At 35.8% G+C, this 18,256-nt stretch overlaps 1 protein-coding gene across 3 annotated transcripts in view; it reads right to left on the reverse strand.

Annotated features, from left to right (window-relative positions):
• Nucleotides 1-18,256, reverse strand: part of MAP3K7 (mitogen-activated protein kinase kinase kinase 7) — a 100,991-nt gene that overhangs the window by 39,035 nt on the left and 43,700 nt on the right. For all 3 annotated transcript variants that reach the window (XM_019929442.3, XM_073789440.1, XM_019929443.3), the window contains 3 exons: nt 12,382-12,446; nt 4,690-4,795; nt 417-478 (listed from right to left, as the gene is read on the reverse strand). In XM_019929442.3, coding sequence (XP_019785001.1) covers nt 417-478; nt 4,690-4,795; nt 12,382-12,446 — 233 coding nt within the window. The remainder of the gene's footprint in view (nt 1-416; nt 479-4,689; nt 4,796-12,381; nt 12,447-18,256) is intronic.

The raw sequence follows: 18,256 nt of genomic DNA on the forward strand, positions 1-18,256 counted from the left end.
AGATGTTTATAGCTCTCACACGCATGAGGAGACAATGAAGTACACTACTTGTATTTTCAGTCACCATGAACATGCCAAAGTACCACAAAATCTATTAAGCAGAAATGAGCTTATATGGCTTTTACATTTTAATGCACTAAAAATAAAGAGCAAAATGCTATTCTTGGCAGTCTTGAACAAAGGTACGAGTATTTTAAGATGATTGTTAGAACAGGAACAGTGATTTTGGCAATTTTAATTTTGATTGACTTAACTGAGAATCAGTTATTTCAGCTTGATTTTTAAAAGTTTAAGGAGGTCAACTAAAAGCATAAATAAATGAATATACAATAACAGATAGGAACACAACCATCAGCTTTAAAGATAAACTTCTCTAAAAGGAAAAAGTAAACTTTGCTGAGAAAGTAATCCTTTACCTGTAGTTGGTGATCCAGTGTAAGATAAGCCATTGGGATGGAATTATCTGATCCATTGGTATCTGGAATTAGAGTATGTATTTTATTTATTTTCTGTTACAAATAATTAGAAACAAAAAGCAAGAAAGTATGCATGAGATAATGGTATTGTTTTTCTTAGAGTAAAATAAAAGTTGTTGCTACTGGTAATTTTTGAATTCTAAAAGTAAACAGAGGATATCCAATTACAGATAATTGGAATACAACCATACTCTCACACCTACAATTTAAGTTGGCTATAAGTTGAATAGAACACAATATATTAAAGCATGTAAGGCCTTGTTTAATTAAAAACAAAAACAGTGATATGGGACCTTTATATTTTAAATTCAGTCGTAACTGACTCTACCTATTCAAATTCCACATTCTTTCCTTGATCATGCTAAGTTTACTCTAAGGCTGTGTCAACTCCGGCAACATCAGTGTTCCTTCACAGGGAAAGGGGGAAAGCAAGAGGCACTTTCTCTCCCAGTGGATCATCTTCAATTAGTATAGATTCTAACATGAGCTGCTCATCCCACTCCTCCCAATGAGAATCACTGCAGAAAATGAGAGATGTTATTGATGGGAGTATATTACACACATTGACAGTATGGAAACTGTGACTCAATATCATGCCAAAAATAGTTAAAAGGGTTAATTCAAACAACCAGTCAATTTTATCAGACTATTTGAACAGACAGGTTTTGTTTGTATTTCAAAAGAGGTAAAACTGCCATAACAACTTGCAAGAGAAGCATGGGATGGTTGCTTCCCAATATTAACATTTATGTACAACAGTTCCAGAAGCAGGAAGAATCACTGTGAAGTAATATGGACTTTTTATTTCAGAAGTAGCTGCTTTCCCATCGTTTATAATAGAGAATAAGTGAGCTAAACAAGTGAGCTGTTCAGCCCTTTTTCTATAAGCGACTCCTTGAAAGAGTGGTGCGGATGAAGGCAGGCAAGGTCAGGACGACAGCAAGGCACTGCCTCAAATGCAATAGGAAACTACGACAGTTAGACGGTTCAGTAGCCTCCTAATTTACTGCTGACTGATATTCTAGCTTCAGTTTTTTTTTAAAAGGCCATTAAGAATGTGCTTGCAAATAACTCCAAAAGCAAAGCTAAATCAGACCAAATGAGATAATGCATGTAAGGAATACCATGCAGTGCTAGCTAGCCTATGGTGAGCACTCAACACATGGTGGTGGTTATTATTATTGTTTTAAAATTATTGTTATTGATACTAAACGAAGAATTGGGAAATGAGGGCAATTTTAAATACTCAAGTTTATATTTCAGATTAAAAAATTACTGTTAATCAAATATTGGAGTGCACTAAAGAAGGAATAACAGAGGATTGCCTAAGAGAGCCTTTACCCTAAAATTATATAACATAAAGGTTTTTCTGAAATGGCTAAATAAGAAATACATTTGTTTCTCTGACGAAACCTCTCCCCACCCCCTTACAATAGTTTCAAATAATGCTCCCACCAAACACTGCTTTCCACAAAATTAAACTGATTAAAAGTGACTTCCCCCTGACCTTATTGGAAAAATTAAGTGTCTTGAAAGAGTTTTTCAACTTAATATTTCCACTCCTATCGCTCTTTCTTAAATCTTTGATACTTGATATATCCTATTAAATCAGTCCCCTATATCCAATATGTATTTCAGAATTAAATATATCAGTGTTTCACAGTATTCTGGGGGTGAAAAAAAAAGTCCAAGGATTGTGCTACTCAAACAATTTTAAAGCCCTTTGAGAGTGGGAAACTTAAGGTCCTTTATTGAATTTCATCTGTTCTCTGAAACCAAGACGTGAGATTTTACTTTCTCACTTAAATTGAAATTTAGCTTTCAGTTTCTGGTTACAAGATAGCAAGGCTATGCCACAAAAGTTTGTTTTTTAGTTGTTGATCAAATCTAACCTCTTTTCTTAAATGTCCAGATTCACACTGATTTGGTTAAGTTAGGTGGAATCTCTTTTCTAGCCCCTTAAACACAATACTTATAACTATCTCATATTCTCTATGTGCTCCCTTCATGTGGAATGCTGTCTTCTCCTTTCTGCTTTATGACTAAAGAACAATAGTGACTAATCTCACTATTTTACAGAAATAAATGCCAGGATTATGCTTATTTATAACTATTAAAACATTCGGTGTAGTAGTTTGTTATACAGCATGATGAATTTATTTTTAATGTGTCAGTATTGTAACTGTAATCAGAATGCAAGCAATGGGGCATGTCTTATATTTCTATCTTTGCAAAGTACTAAGCACAGGACAAACTCTTGAGTGAATGTTCCCCCTGTGCACCGTTCCCCGCCCACGGTGGGACCCTCTACTGGGTCTAGGCATCTCTTTCACTAGCTGCTCTTGCGTATGTATATCTTTCTCTATCGCCAATACATTCTAAGTAGAAACCCAAGAGTACTTATGTGTTATGATTATTAAATCATTGTGCTCTTTTTCTCTGAAAAAGCACAAAAACCTCTGCCCTTTTAAGTTAAAAAATCGAATTAATTATGTTGTTTTAACGTATGTATGCACTTCTAATTTTTTTCTGGGTCAGTGGGCCTTCAAAGAAAAAGGTTTTACCTATCTCTTTCCTACAATTTATTCTGTTAGCTTGATTATCAGTATTTTTCTTAGAAACAGTGCAAAGCTGAACTTCGTTAATTATAAACTTAAACCAGATTCTCAACTTCTAAAATTGTATTCAAAATATTTAAAAACGATAACCACACATTTGCAGTATATTTCAAGGCAAAGTCAAAATTCAGTTGATACTGCAACCTGGACCTATGTATGATATCTAGCTATTGCTATTTTGTGGTATTTTAGGTCCCAGAAAAGAAACAAAATGCAGCAGTTAAGTGAGAGGGACATAGGAGAATTTTGATTTTTCCCTCATGAATTCACTATCTGCCACACATTGACTGGCGTGTCTAGATTAGTCCAGGCTGAAGTGAGGAGACCTGCCAAATGCTGTAATGTCTGGGCGAGCATGCCCTCACCGAAGGATGTAGGAACCAAAAAGAGCTGACACTACCTGAATGTTAATGGTCAAATCTGTCGAGAGCATTTCCCTGCCCACCTCTGAGGAGAAGTACGTCATGGTAAATTCTGCACACGTGCTGAGTAGTGGTGAATGTTCTGGATAATCCTAGGCTGCGCTGTGCTGAGGGTGAAACTTAGGAGTTTTTGCCGCCAATGAATTTAAACTTACTAAAACTAGTGAGTACACCCAAGGCTAAACATAGTTCTATCTTACATGACACGGAGAAAAGCCACCCAGTTAATTTTTTAAATTAAATTATGAACTTGACTAAACCATGACAAGTATCTGCAAATACCTGTAAGCAGAATTTTAGTTTGTAAAGACAGAAAGCTGACTTTTTAATTGCCACAATTAGTAACATAATTGATCTTATATAAAACCCCAAATTGCTTAATTTTCCAAGATCTAAGAGATCATCTTCCTTCTCTGACATAGTAACATATAAATAATTTTTATAGAAGTATATTGCTGTGTATTTATCAAGGTATCCCCTTAATGCTAAAGAAAATTTCTATTATGGCACATAATTTCCTGCTTACCCATAATGAAACTATTCCCTTACGACCTTCAGACAGGCAGGTTTTAATACTAATATTTTGATTTTGACCAGTTAGTTTTTCATGTTGGGGAGTTTTAATAACTCTTACCAGGCTTTTAAAAGTCTATTTAACAGAATATTTACGTAACTGAAATGAGGTCTCCCTCTCAGTTAAAAATGATTCAAAAGGTCAACGGTCAGAAATGTTTTTCTTACCAAGGTACATAATATCTTGTATTTTTAAAACAAGACTGAGATGAAGATGATTATTTTACCATTCTAATTTTAGTTATCAAAAGATGAGAATTTACTACTATTACTGAAAAGGATGGATTGTAATAGGACAATCAGACTGAAATATCAAGAATAGAATATCTTCCTATTTGAAAAAAGTCCCCAAACAAACCATCTTCAAAATACATGTTTAGTATCTGGGGGAAAAAAACACATGGGGCAAGGTAGTAGTCTCTGTCTTAGCACTCAAAAAGGCATTTTAAAACTTATTGCTAAATATCTGATCTTATTAACAGGGAAATCTAAACTACTGTATAATGCCTGCCTTTGTAAGCATTAGAGAAATGACATGATTAAATGAACATAAACATGATAAATTCAACTTCATAATTATAATGAGGATAAACTGGTCACCTGTGGAATCATCAGGGGTCCATGGATGACTGCGGGCTGGCTTTTCTGAGGTTGGTCCTGAGGTAGTGATCATTCTGACGCTAGGACTGGATGACCTACTGCTCACCTGCAAGAAGTGACAGGAGGAACAAAGTGTGATTTTGATATGAAAACAAAGTAACAAGAGACAATTTCCATTCTAAGACACAGGAGAGACTTCCATTTCTATCAGAAGAGGTCCCAAAACACTTGCAAAAAACAAATAAATCCTCTAAGAATATTAGATAAATATACATATGTTAAAAAAATTTATATGCACTCACATAAAATATCTCTTAAAAAACTGATAAGCTTGCAAGGAAGTAAGGGAAAAGCTCTGAGACCAGAAATAAAGTCTAGCAAGTGCTTAAGCTGCTAGCCCTGGGAATTTCAATTGAACCCCAATGGCCTGTAGCTTTTGTTCTGACTGCCTGCTGCACTCAGAGAAACAGGCATAAAGTCTTACGTCTTTGTTGGATGTGAGTAGGACTGGCGAACCCCCTGCTTAAAGCCAAAACCCAAGAAAGGCTTCACTCTCAGTAAACTAGGGAAAAAACCCTACCCTACAAAAGCAATAGCAGGACTCCCCTTCTCCCTAACATATGCGCTTTAGAAATTCTTAGCGTTAGAGTCTATGGATGGTAAACTCAGTTTTTGTTCACCTGAGAATGTTACTTTGACCTCATTCTTCACATTTTTGTTGGCTTAACAATTCTAGGGTGACAGTTGTTTTCTTCCAGCAGTTTGAAGATACTCTACTTTCTTCTGTCTTCCTTGTTGCTTTGGAGGATCTAACTGGTATTCTTTTGTGGACAATCTTTTCTCTCTGGCTGCTTTTTTACTCTATTCTCTTTGTCTTTGTTTCCTAGAATTTGACTATAGTACGCCCTGTGTTTTAACCCAGTAATATAGGTTTTCTCTTTTTTTTTCTGCTTGGGATTTGTTGTGGTTGGGATTTGTTATATCTTCCATCAAGCTGGGAAAGTTTTTATTGATTCACAGTGGATACATTTTCTCCCCTCTACCCAGAGCTACTACCCAAGACAGACAAATTTACTTGCTACTGCTTTTGTTTTGTTTTGTTAAAGTTATTTATTTATTTATTTATTTATTTATTTATTTATGGCTGCATTGGGTCTTTGTTGCTGCACATGGGCTTTCTCCAGTTGCAGCGAGCGGGGGCTACGCTTTGTTGCGGTGTGTGGGCTTCTCATTGCTGTGGCTTCTCTTGTCGTTGAGCACGGGCTCTAGGCACACGGGCTCAGTAGCTGTGGCTTGTGGGCTCTAGAGTGCAGGCTCAGTAATTGTGGTGCACAGGCTTAGTTGCTCCATTGCGTGTGTAATCTTCCCAGACCAGGGCTCAAACCCATGTCCCCTGCATTGGCAGGCGGATTCTTAACCACTGTGCCACCAGGGAAGCCCCATTTGTGATATTAAAACAAATTATCCTACTTGGACCTAGTATGAATTATCATATTCCTTCAACTTAAACCTTTCCTAAGAGAATTCTTTGCTACTTTATTTCTTTCGTTCTAAGAAACTCTTAGTACCTCATGTGCACACTCATTTGTTCTACTTCATATTTCCCATAAGCTATAAAACTAAGAAATAATGCTCATATTTTTAGGTCAAGTCTCAAAACTGGTCTTTCTTTAAAGCTATAAGAAAGGCTACGAGTTAAATTTAAAACCATAAATTAACTAAATAAGTCTTTATATTTTAAGGAATGAGTATCTCAATGAATAATATAATACGCTAACATGTTTGTATTTAAAAAAAATAAAGAATATTTAAAAATAAGCCATGGCCTTCCCTGGTGGCGCAGTGGTTGAGAGTCTGCCTGCTGATGCAGGGGACACGGGTTCATGCCCTGGTCCGGGAGGATCCCACATGCCACGGAGCAGCTGGGCCCGTGAGCCATGGCCGCTGAGCCTGCGTGTCCGGAGCCTGTGCTCCGCAACGGGAGAGGCCACAACAGTGAGAGGCCCACGTACCGCAAAAATAAATAAATAAATAAAAATAAACCATAACTTTATTTTTTGAATACCTAAAAAATACAAAGCATAGATAAGAACAGATAATATTTGATAATTTTTAAAAAATATGAAACCGCTGGCAACCTAGTAGGAAAGAAGTCTTATTTTTATATTAGCTATTTAAAAAAAAGTTACTGATAAAATTCTGATGGCCATAAATGCTCTGAAACTATTAAAACTCATTTAGGTTGCTCTTTCCTTCCAGACATTTACAATTACTTTTTCTATTCTCAAAGAAACTGAAAAGTTTAAGAGATATAGAAATACTTGACTTACCACAAGGGTTGGCTACGAAAGTGGTTCTGAGAGTGCAGAAATGCCACACAGCAATTTAAGACAGCAAAAGAATACTAAGCCAAATTTAAACTGCAGGGCAAATTACCATCAGTAGACATGAACCAGAATTGGACTTTGATCAAAACTTTATCTCTATATTTATAAAGAGGAATTGGAAGTTATTTACAAAGATAAAGCTTTGCTTTTTATGTCTCACTTGAAAGACTGGGAAAATATTTTCATAAGTCAAGAATCTATGGCCAGGGTTACTTACTATTTAGACTGACATTTGAAAGCTATTTAAAACCCTCAGAAATCATCTTAGTTGCTAAAATTATAGAACCACAAAACACAGAGATTTATATGATATTTCTGTGAAGTACATCTGAACAACATAAATATTAAAAAGAAATGGGTATCAGCAGGTAATGTGGATTTACAAGGGTACTTCCTCATTATGATAATCAGATTAATTAAATCTATACATGACAGGGTATATTAAAAACATCCTTCCTAATCCAAAATTACGGGCTCAATCTAATTCTGGCTTCACCATAGTTCATTATAAGGGAAATTTTAGAATTTTATTTTTCTTATATGGTCTTTAAACTCTCCAATAGGAAGGTATCCTATGAGCCAGGAATTATTTAAGACTATTATGTAAGCTTCTGATTTAGAGCTTTAAAAGAAAATTATTTACACTAAAGGAGGTACAGAATGAGGATGGACAAAAGAAGTAGTATGATAAATTATATTCCTTAAATAAATAACAACAATGTATGATAATACAGCTTTTGATATGTGATATAAGGCCTTTAAAGCAAATACTTTCCATGATCCCTGACAGAAGCTTCTCTTATGATACAGCAGGAATAGAACACTAATGGATTTTACTTCTTTCCAAGCGCTAGTTTTGTTTTATTTCTCTATAGTAATACATTATAGTGAGAATAAGCTGTAAGACCCCTGGGAGGCACACTAAGGGGGACAGGCATATAAGCATGTACTAAGCATCTATTGTGTGTCTGGTACTTTCACATGTTATAAGAACCCTGGGGGGTGGATGTTATGGTCCCCACTGGCAGATAAGGTTGCTAAAGCTCAGGGAAATTAAGGACTTGCCCAAAGCCACACATCTGACCAGTAAATGTAGATTCTAAAGTCCATATGGTTCTTTAAAGAATCATCATCACATCATCTTGCAGCTGAAATTTTCCTTGACTGCAGCACTCTCCAAGAGAAATCTTGAAAACAGATCCACATCGGATACAATTCCAGAACGGGTATGCAGGCATACATGAGAATGTATAATTTTAGGGAAACACAGAAAGGTTCACCCAGATGTATTATAAAAAATAAATCTGTGCAGTCATCTGTAGAAATTTATTATCGGACTTCCCTGGTGGCGCGGTGGTTAAGAATCCTCCTGCCAATGCAGGGGACATGGAGTCGATCCCTGGTCTGGGAAGATCCCACGTGCCGCAGAGCAACTAAGCCCGTGCACCACAACTGCTGAGCCTGTACTCTAGAGCCTGCGCGCCACAACTACTGAAGCCTGCGCGCCACAACTACCAAGCCTGCACTATAGAGTCCACGAGCCAGAACTACTGAGCCCGCGCGCCTAGAGCCGGTGCTCTGCAACAAGAGAAGCCACCACAATGAGAAGCCCGTGCACCTCAACGAAGAGTAGTGCCCACTCACCGCAACTTTGAGAAAGCCCGCGCGCAGCAACGAAGACCCAATGCAGCCAAAAATAAATAAATAAGTAAATTAAAAAAAAAAAAGAAATTTATTATCAAGGTGGGTTAGCCTTGCTCAACAATATAATACAACAAAAAATGATCATCAATAAACAATATTTAAATGATTAATGATGATGTAGACCACCTGAAGCCAAAACACTTGAAACTGAAGAGGTCTAGGATTACTTTACCCTGCACTGCATTCAGTTTTATATGCAAGACAGAGTGAGAGAGTATAGAGTTTGTGTGTTTTTGGAATCAGATCTGGATTCAAAACTTGGTTATAGCAATTACTGGCCAGTGTAAGGGAAGTAAAGACTTAGGTAAGTTTCTCTAACCCTCAGTTTATCCATCTGCAAAATGGGGCAAATAAAAAGTACCAAACTTATAGGGTTAAGATTTAAATAATATACATTAAAGGCACGAAATGGGTGCACAATAAATAAAAGGCAGCTGTTACTGTTAAAGTTCTCTAGATGATCTGGGCATAAGTCTGATCTGCCCAAATAAGCTCCTGGGAGACTGGGCCTTTTTGGCACTGTCAATGCACCCTGGCCAAAGACTACCACAAACACACCGGTCGTGGAGTTAGTTGGGTTTAGTATTTGCTGCAGTAAAGCAAAGTGCTCCCCCTGGGGCACTCTGGGGTGTAAGAGGGTTTTAGAAAGAGCTTACTAGAGGATCTGGGCTTTTGTTGAATGATTCTGAGGAGGCTCCAAAGAAAGAGGCGTTCACTCTAGATTGGCTACTGTCAGCAAGCAATGGCAATTCTACAGGGAGGGCAGTCTAGGGTCAGGGTAAAGCTGCATCTGGTAAAGAAGCATCAGTCACTCATATCCACTGGGAGAGGGCAATGTTTGTATTTTGTGGGTGGCACAGTGACCTTGTTTTTGTCTGTGCTTAGACAAAATGGTCTTGTTTTGTCTCATTTTATCATGGTCTCAGAGTCACTTTGTCTATTGGTGTTCTGAGACATTCTTTATGTCCAGCTTCTAACAACACCAAGGCTTTAGTATCAGATCAGTTCCTGGACATCAAGGGCAGCTTTTTTCTCAGCATCTTCTCAAATGGAGGCCAAATCCATTACATGTGCTTAATGAGCTTCCTGAATTAATTAAAAACCTTAATCAATTAATTTAAAAGTGAGTTGTATGTTGTGTGGATGCAATCTTTTACATGAATACTTACACAACCACTTTTAATTAAGAAGCTTGCTACGTTCACTATTCCTCCTCTCAATAGAAATGGCAGTATAAAAACAACCAATTTAATTTTAGTTGACAGATGAAAAGTTTAAGTGATTTTATTAAGATCAGTCTCGAATCAAGAGTCATAGTAGAAACTCTCATCAGATCACTTTCCCCTATGAGATGTGACAGTAAACTTCATTAGTAAGCTCTCTCTTTTCCTCTGATGGTTGTACTGACTGGGCAAATGCTTTTATGTTCTTTATCAATTTCCATGGCCAAGACAAACAAAAAACCCTGCTATGCATCTGTTTAATCACTGCTTAGCCAGATTTTAAAAAGAACTATACCTTCAATTTTGAAAATCCAGATTGTGCATACTTTTCTTCTTCAAATAATGAACGTTATTTTCATTAGTAATTAAAAAGATTTAATGCTCATTTATCATAACATTTTCAGGGGAAAATGTTTTCATAGTATATGAGGATTACCATTTGTCATTCTCACCCCAAACTGGATATTAGGCATTTTAAGTTCGTAATACTTAAGTAATTCTGAAAGAGCGGATCAATTTTAAAAACTGGCTAGACAATGGCTACATAGCACCTGTTTTAGAACAGGTTTTACCACCATATCAAACTCCCCCTCACTCTGAATCTCTTGGAGTAGTCCATGACAACTCATGCAGGTGACTGTCCCACAATCAAAGTCGGCCTCAGTTCCAGTGTTTCATAGATGAAAATGGTAATGATCGACGTCTCAAGTAATATGGAGTTTGTGAGGAAATAAGTTAAGGCTTGGTATGGTGAGGTCAGTCCAGAAATACAGCAATGCCTTTAATATAGAATACAGAGAAGAGCACTGGCACTGGCAGATGCTCCTGAACTGTCTTAGAGCAAGTCTCTCATTCCTAGTCAAAGGGAGAATACTTGGCCAGAGTTTCTCATAACTGGAATGTCAATGGCAATAGTAAATAGCATTAAAAAGACTGAGCTCATCAAGCCTCTAAGGAATCACAGCAAATACCAGATGTCAAGCTATCTGTTACTGAATGCCCTGGTTAATACTTTAAGTATTTGAGTGGGAGAAAGTGGGAAACTTCATTCAAAAGTTCTGGGATCTCATGAAAGCAGATATACTGAAAAAGCTGCTATTAAATAAATAAAACCAAGATTTAAGGTCACTTAATATCATAAAGTATATAATAAATTAATATGTATTATGTATATATATTATATGTACGTATGTGTGTATATATGTATTTGAGTATGTGTATGGGTATTGCGAGAAATAAAAATATTTCCAGATATAAATGAAGATCAAGGCTATCTATCATTTAAATATCTCAAGTGGTTTTGTTAGTTAAGTTAGCTGATGGCTAGAAAAGGTTTTCAAATATTTATTAATGACTACGAAGAATCTCTAAAATTTCAAGTATGTTATAAAAATGAAATAATAAAACACCTTTTAGATGAAAAGTACTAATACATTTTACCAGAAATTAAATCACATTATTTATAACATATAATCCTATAATTTTTCATGAATATGGACCATAATGTGGTATTTTTATTACTTCAGAGGCATGCTATAGTCTTAAAATTTATTTCAGCAAAACTGAAAGCAACAACAAAACCTCATAATTAGTTTTCAATTCACTTTAAGAATATGATATAAATTATATATGTTAAGTCTATTGACCTGAGTAACAGAAAAAGCAATGACTGCTACTTTTATATACTTGGTTGGTTAAAACTCTGCACTTGTCAGAAATGGCTTAAATTGCAGCACTGTCTGGGTCATCTACAAAGAGGTAAGGGGCATTTAGAAGAATATCCAGAAATATAAAGATGAAGAATAAAAACCTGAACAACTGGGATAGAAGACTTTCTAGAGTTTATCCATCTGCTTAGTAAATACTGTCCTAAAGATGTTTCACAAAAATATAAATCTAGGGGATATGACAAATTAAAAGATGTTAAAAGTCTGCCACGTATGTCAGTGCCTGTGATCCCAGAGGAGTGACATCTTTTGGGGAAATATTTATTCCCCTCATTAGTAAAAAGGAGATAATACTAATGATTCATTTTAGAGGACAATGTTAATGACAAATTGTTAAATTACAAAATTGAATACTTCCTTATTAAAGCATATATAAAAACCATATAACATACATAGAGCACTATTGAATTAATCAACATATTTTCACAAATTTTCCTTCAGGTTAAATCAATAATGGCATCTATACTGTTTTTCCCTTAAGTATTTAAGTTCCGGTGATAATGAATTTCTCTATCATAATTTTAGGTCAACTCATAAAACTAATTTTGCAGAGTATATATATATATATATATATATATATATTATAGTTAATTCTTGATTTCTGCCCATTACTATTCTTCAAAGACAGAGAATTCAAATATTAAATCTTACCTGACCAGGTTCTGTTCCAGTAACAGTCAAGTCTTGGATGGATCTACGTCTTGGCTGCCCGTTCCCTTTTAAAAAATAAAAGAAGTAAAATACTGAAATCTACTTGAAGAGACAATAAGGGTTTAACTGCTACAGGAGAAAGTTGGAATCTGTTGCTCCTTGGATCTACACAAAATATTTGTGAGAAAAATAAGTGAGTTTATTGCCTAAAAAAAAAAAAAAGAGTGAAAGAAAGATGTAAGGAGAGGAAGAGAAACAGCTATAGTATTTTAACTCAAAAGTTGCTGGCCTACAACAAAGTATGTCCTGATACAATAACCACTCCTACTACACGAAGAGCTGCTGAATTCTCTTCTACCATCTTCTGTCATGTGTTTAAACAGATGAATGCTTGGGGGCTGGGGCTGATGACGGCATCTATTTCAAGGGCCTTACGTTACAGTTTCTACAGCAAGACAGCTAGCAGGTTGTAAGCCATGACTGACTTTAACCAATAGCAGTACCTGGTTTGATTCAGGGCCTGAAAGGATGCTTAGGCTTGCATTTATTACACTGAGTCACACTTACCTAATCCCATTAGTCTTTGTCAGAATCTAGTAATTTATTATTTGTGAACAACAACTCTTAATTTCCTAGTGGAGATGAATGACTCTCATTCCATTCCCAAATACACAGCTTGTTGAAATGGGCTAGTGTGTTAATCCTGCTTCAGGAACTTCTATGCTAAAAGTAATTTAATTAAAAATCAGTTTATGAAAGAACTCTACACATGTAAGTCTTCAGTAAAATGGAATGAATTAAACAACAGCTTCACTCAGCACTTTTACTTGGGAATAGGGCTGTTTATACAGTATCTTCTAAGATGAGAGATCAGCTATCTAAAAGGAAACACCAAAATATTGTAAGTAACAGCTGACAAAAAAGTCAAAATTCTTTTGACTCTGAAAGCTGTATTATGTAATTTCTCAACTAGTGGGCAGCACTCAGATCTCGTACTCTAATAATTCTGGCCTGATTAGAAGACAGAATTCATTCTTAAAATTTTGTATTTCCATAACCTTCAGTACCTTATTTAAACCAATCAGCAATATATTTAGCATCTTAATCAAGATGACCCTATTATTTTTTACATAAACTAAAAGGACCTTACAACAGAAGAATAATGTTTAATGCAATAATGCATGTAGTGAACAGAATAACTCAAATTTACAGCCACCTTGAAAGTATAACTCTTTTCTATTTAAAGCTATGTTTTAGAATTCTTTGCATAATCTTAACTCAAATTTATTTCGAGTTTCATTTTATTCCAAGCTCCAACTTTCAATTAAATTTGACATAACAACAAATTGCACATTTACTGAATCAGGCACATTAAGATATTTCTGTGAAAACTTTTAATTATCCCAGTTTCCAGAGGACAAAATGGATCCCTACCACCATGACTAATAAGCAATTTCAGGCACATTTCATTCTACACAATCATTCTAAAATTAGCTTAGATGAGACAGGCTTGTAAAAGTGTCTGGAATTCTCTTTTCAGATTAGCAACATTTGTGAATCTGGGGAACCACCCAGCACAGTGTCTAAAAATCAGTACATCACCATTGCAATAACAACAAAAACAAGCTCGAATCTAGGTGAGGGAAGGCGGAAAGGGGAATAAAATCTTTTAAGTAGGGTAAAGGAGAGCTGATAGTTAACAAATGCCTTAGAATGAGAAATCTTCAAGCTACATTATGAGTCAAAGCAAGCAATACTAGGTAATGCACTTTCATTAGCATAACCATGGCAGAAACCATCTGGCAAACAGTTCAGACAAAGCAAAAAAGGACTGCAATCAACAAATACTTGTTGCTCCAATATTAAGTTTTAAGTCATAATTTAGAAATATGAATGTAAAAAACATCAAGCTCCTATTATCGCAAATGAAAATTACTGGGTGTGTGCTCAGTAAATTTAGACTGATTTTGAATTTTTTGGTAACTAAACACTAATTCAGAAACTCACTAACTTTATACTTTTTCAGGGTTCTTTGATATGTGCATAACTATATTACACATGGCAGTATAAAGGAAAAAAGAAGTAGAAATGAGGGACAATATGATGTTAACAGATGCTTAATCAAGGAATATGAAACCTGTAAATGATGTCCTAAGTATTTTATTCTGTAACGAATTCTGGAACTTTCACGACTTCGGGTAGGGAACAAATGATATTTTTAAGAATAACTTTTCTAAGTAAGAGCAACAAAAGGAATAGACTATATCCCTAAGCCCCTCCCCCACCCAACAGGGTGGCTGGACTGGCAGCTGATAGGTCGATCATTTCTACCACACTAAGACAAAATCCATCTCTTCAAAAAGCTGCTCTTTTTAAGTACAACTGATTTCCTGAGCTGGTATTTGAAAGTCATCATTATAGAGTTCCTCCAGAGACTGCTGGATTGGGTCCCAGAGAGTAATTCTTGAGGTTTTTCTTATCAGTTTCCTTACCTTAACTACTTACATTTTGCTATGTTCCAACTTCCTGAAGACTCTCTTCATGTAAAAATCAACACATTTTCCTGGAGACATCTCTTAAATAAAATATTGGAAATTCTGATATTCATAAGTTTTGAATATTAAAAATTATGGGACACTATCCTTATGTGTAAAATACACAAGATTTAAAAAATTCACACAGCACTGTACACTGCAGGATTATACTACTGCTTCATGGTAAACTGAATATGTAATTTAAAAATATATGTTAACTGACACTGCAGAAATACAAAGGATCATGAGCGATTACTACAAGCAACTCTATGCCAATAAAATGGACAACCTGGAAGAAATGGACAAATTCTCAGAAAAGCACAACCTTCCGAGACTGAAACGGGAAGAAATAGAAAATATAAACAGACCAATCACAAGCACTGAAATTGAAACTGTGAGAAAAAATCTTCCAACAAACAAAAGCCCAGGACCAGATGGCTTCACAGGCGAATTCTATCAAACATTTAGAGAAGAGCTAACACCTATCCTTCTCAAACTCTTCCAAAATATAGCAGAGAGAGGAACACTCCCAAATTCATTGTGAGGCCACCATCACCCTGATACCAAAACCAGACAAAGATGTCACAAAAAAAACTACAGGCCAATATCGCCGATGAACATAGATGCAAAAATCCTCAACAAAATACTAGCAAACAGAATCCAACAGCACATTAAAATGATCATACGCCACGATCAAGTGGGATTTATCCCAGGAATGCAAGGATTCTTCAATATACGCAAATCAGTGTGACACACCATATTAACAAATTGAAGGATACAAACCACATAACAGTCTCAATAGATGCAGAAAAACCTTTTGACAAAATTCAATACCCATTTATGATAAAATCTCTCCAGAAAATAAGCACAGAGGGAAACTACCTCAACATAATAAAGGTCATATATGACAAACCCAGAGCCAACATCGTTCTCAATGGTGAAAAACTGAAACCGTTTCCACTAAGATCAGGAACAAGACAAGGTTGCCCACTCTCACCACTTATTATTCAATATAGTTTTGGAAGTTTTAGCCACAGCAATCAGAGAACAAAAAGAAATAAAAGAAGTAAAACTGTCACTGTCTGCAGATGACATGATACTATACATAGAGAATCTTAAAGATGCTACCAGAAAACTACCAGAGCTAATCAATGAATTTGGTAAAGTAGCAGGATACAAAAGTAACGCACAGAAATCTCCTGCATTCCTATACACTAATGATGAAAAATCTGAAAAAGAAATTAAGGAAACACTCCCATTTACCACTGCAACAAAAAGAATAAAATACCTAGGAATAAACCTACCTAAGGAGACAAAAGACCTGTATGGAGAAAACTATAAGACACTGATGAAAGAAATTAAAGATGATACAAACAGATGGAGAGATATACCATGTTCTTAGATTGGAAGAATCAACATTGTGAAAATGACTATACTACCCAAAGCAAGCTACAGATTCAATGCAATCCCTATCAAACTACCAATGGCATTTTTCACAGAACTAGAACAAAAAATTTCACAATTTGTATGGAAACACAAAAGACCCCGAACAGCCAAAGCAATGTTGAGAAAGAAAAATGGAGCTGGAGGAATCAGGCTCCCGGACTTCAGACTATACTACAAAGCCACAGTAATCAATACAGTATAGTACTGGCACAAAAACAGAAATACAGATCAATGGAACAGGATAGAAAGCCCAGAGATAAACCCACACACATATGGTCACCTTACTTTTGATAAAGGAGGCAAGAATACACAATGGAGAAAAGACAGTCTCTTCAATACGTGGTGCTGGGAAAGCTGGACAGCTACATGTAAAAGAATGAAATTAGAACACTTCCTCACACCATACACAAAAATAAACTCAAAATGGATTAAAGACCTAAATGTAAGGCCAGACACTATAAAACTCTTAGAGGAAAACATAGGAGGTACACTCTTTGACATAAATCACAGCAAGATCCTTTTTGACCCAGCTCCTAGAGAAATGGAAATAAAAACAGAAATAAACAAATGGGACCAAATGAAACTTAAAAGCTTTTGCGCAGCAAAGGAAACATAAATAAGACAAAAAGACAACCCTCAGAATGGGAGAAAATACTTGCAAACAAAGCAAGTGACAAAGGATTAATCTCCAAAATGTATAAGCAGCTCATGCAGCTCAATATCAAAAAAACAAACAACCCAATCCAAAAATGGGCAGAAGACCTAAACAGACATTTCTCCAAAGAAGACATACAGACTACCAATGAACACATGAAAGGATGCTCAACATCACTAATCATTAGAGAAATGCAAATCAAAACTACAATTAGGTGTCATCTCACACTGGTCAAAATGGCCGTCATCAAAAAATCTACAAACAATAAATGCTGGAGAGGGTGTGGAGAAAAGGGAACCCTCTTGCATTGTTGGTGGGAATGTAAATTGATACAGCCACCATGGAGAACAGTATAGAGGTTCCTTAAAAAACTAAAAATAGAACTACCATATGACCCAAAAATCCCACTACTGGCAAATACCCTGAGAAAACCATAATTCAAAAAGAGTCATGTATCACAGTGTTCGTTGCAGCTCTATTTACAATAGCCAGGACATGGAAGCACCCTAAGTGTCCATCAACAGATGAATGGATAAAGAAGATGTGGCACATATATACAATGGAATATTACTCAGCCATAAAAAGAAACGAAATTGAGTTATTTGTAGTGAGGTGGATGGACCTAGAGTCTGTCATAAAGAGTGAAGTAAGTCAGAAAGAGAAAAACAAATACTGTATGCTAACACATATATATGAAATCTGAAAATAAAAAAGAAACTCTGAGGAACCTAGGGGCAGGACAGGAATAAAGACGTGGACATAGAGAATGGACTTGAGGACACGGGGAGGGGGAAGGGTAAGCTGGGAAAAAGTGAGTCACAAGAGGGAGGGGATATGAGGGTATAAGTATACATATAGCTGATTCACTTTGTTATAAACCAGAAACTAACACAACATTGTAAAGCAATTATACTCCAATAAAGATGTTTAAAAAATATACATATATATTAAAGTTGGCACAAGTTTCATATTCCTTTACTAGTTTTAACAATTCTGGCTGTTTTCTTTTTTTTTAAAACAAGTTTTTGATGTGGACCATTTTTAAAGTCTTTATTGAATTTGTTACAATACTGCTCTGTTTTTTTTTTTTTTTATGTTTTGGTTTTTTGGCTGCGAGGCATGTGGGATCTTAGCTCCCCGACCAGAGATTGAACCTGCACCCCCTGCATTGGAAGGCCAAGTCTTAACCACTGGACTGCCAGGGAAGTACCTGGCGGTTTTTTAGAATAAAGCTTCCTTT

The sequence above is a fragment of the Tursiops truncatus genome, chromosome 12 (assembly GCF_011762595.2).
Source record: "Tursiops truncatus isolate mTurTru1 chromosome 12, mTurTru1.mat.Y, whole genome shotgun sequence".
NCBI lineage: Eukaryota > Metazoa > Chordata > Mammalia > Artiodactyla > Delphinidae > Tursiops > Tursiops truncatus.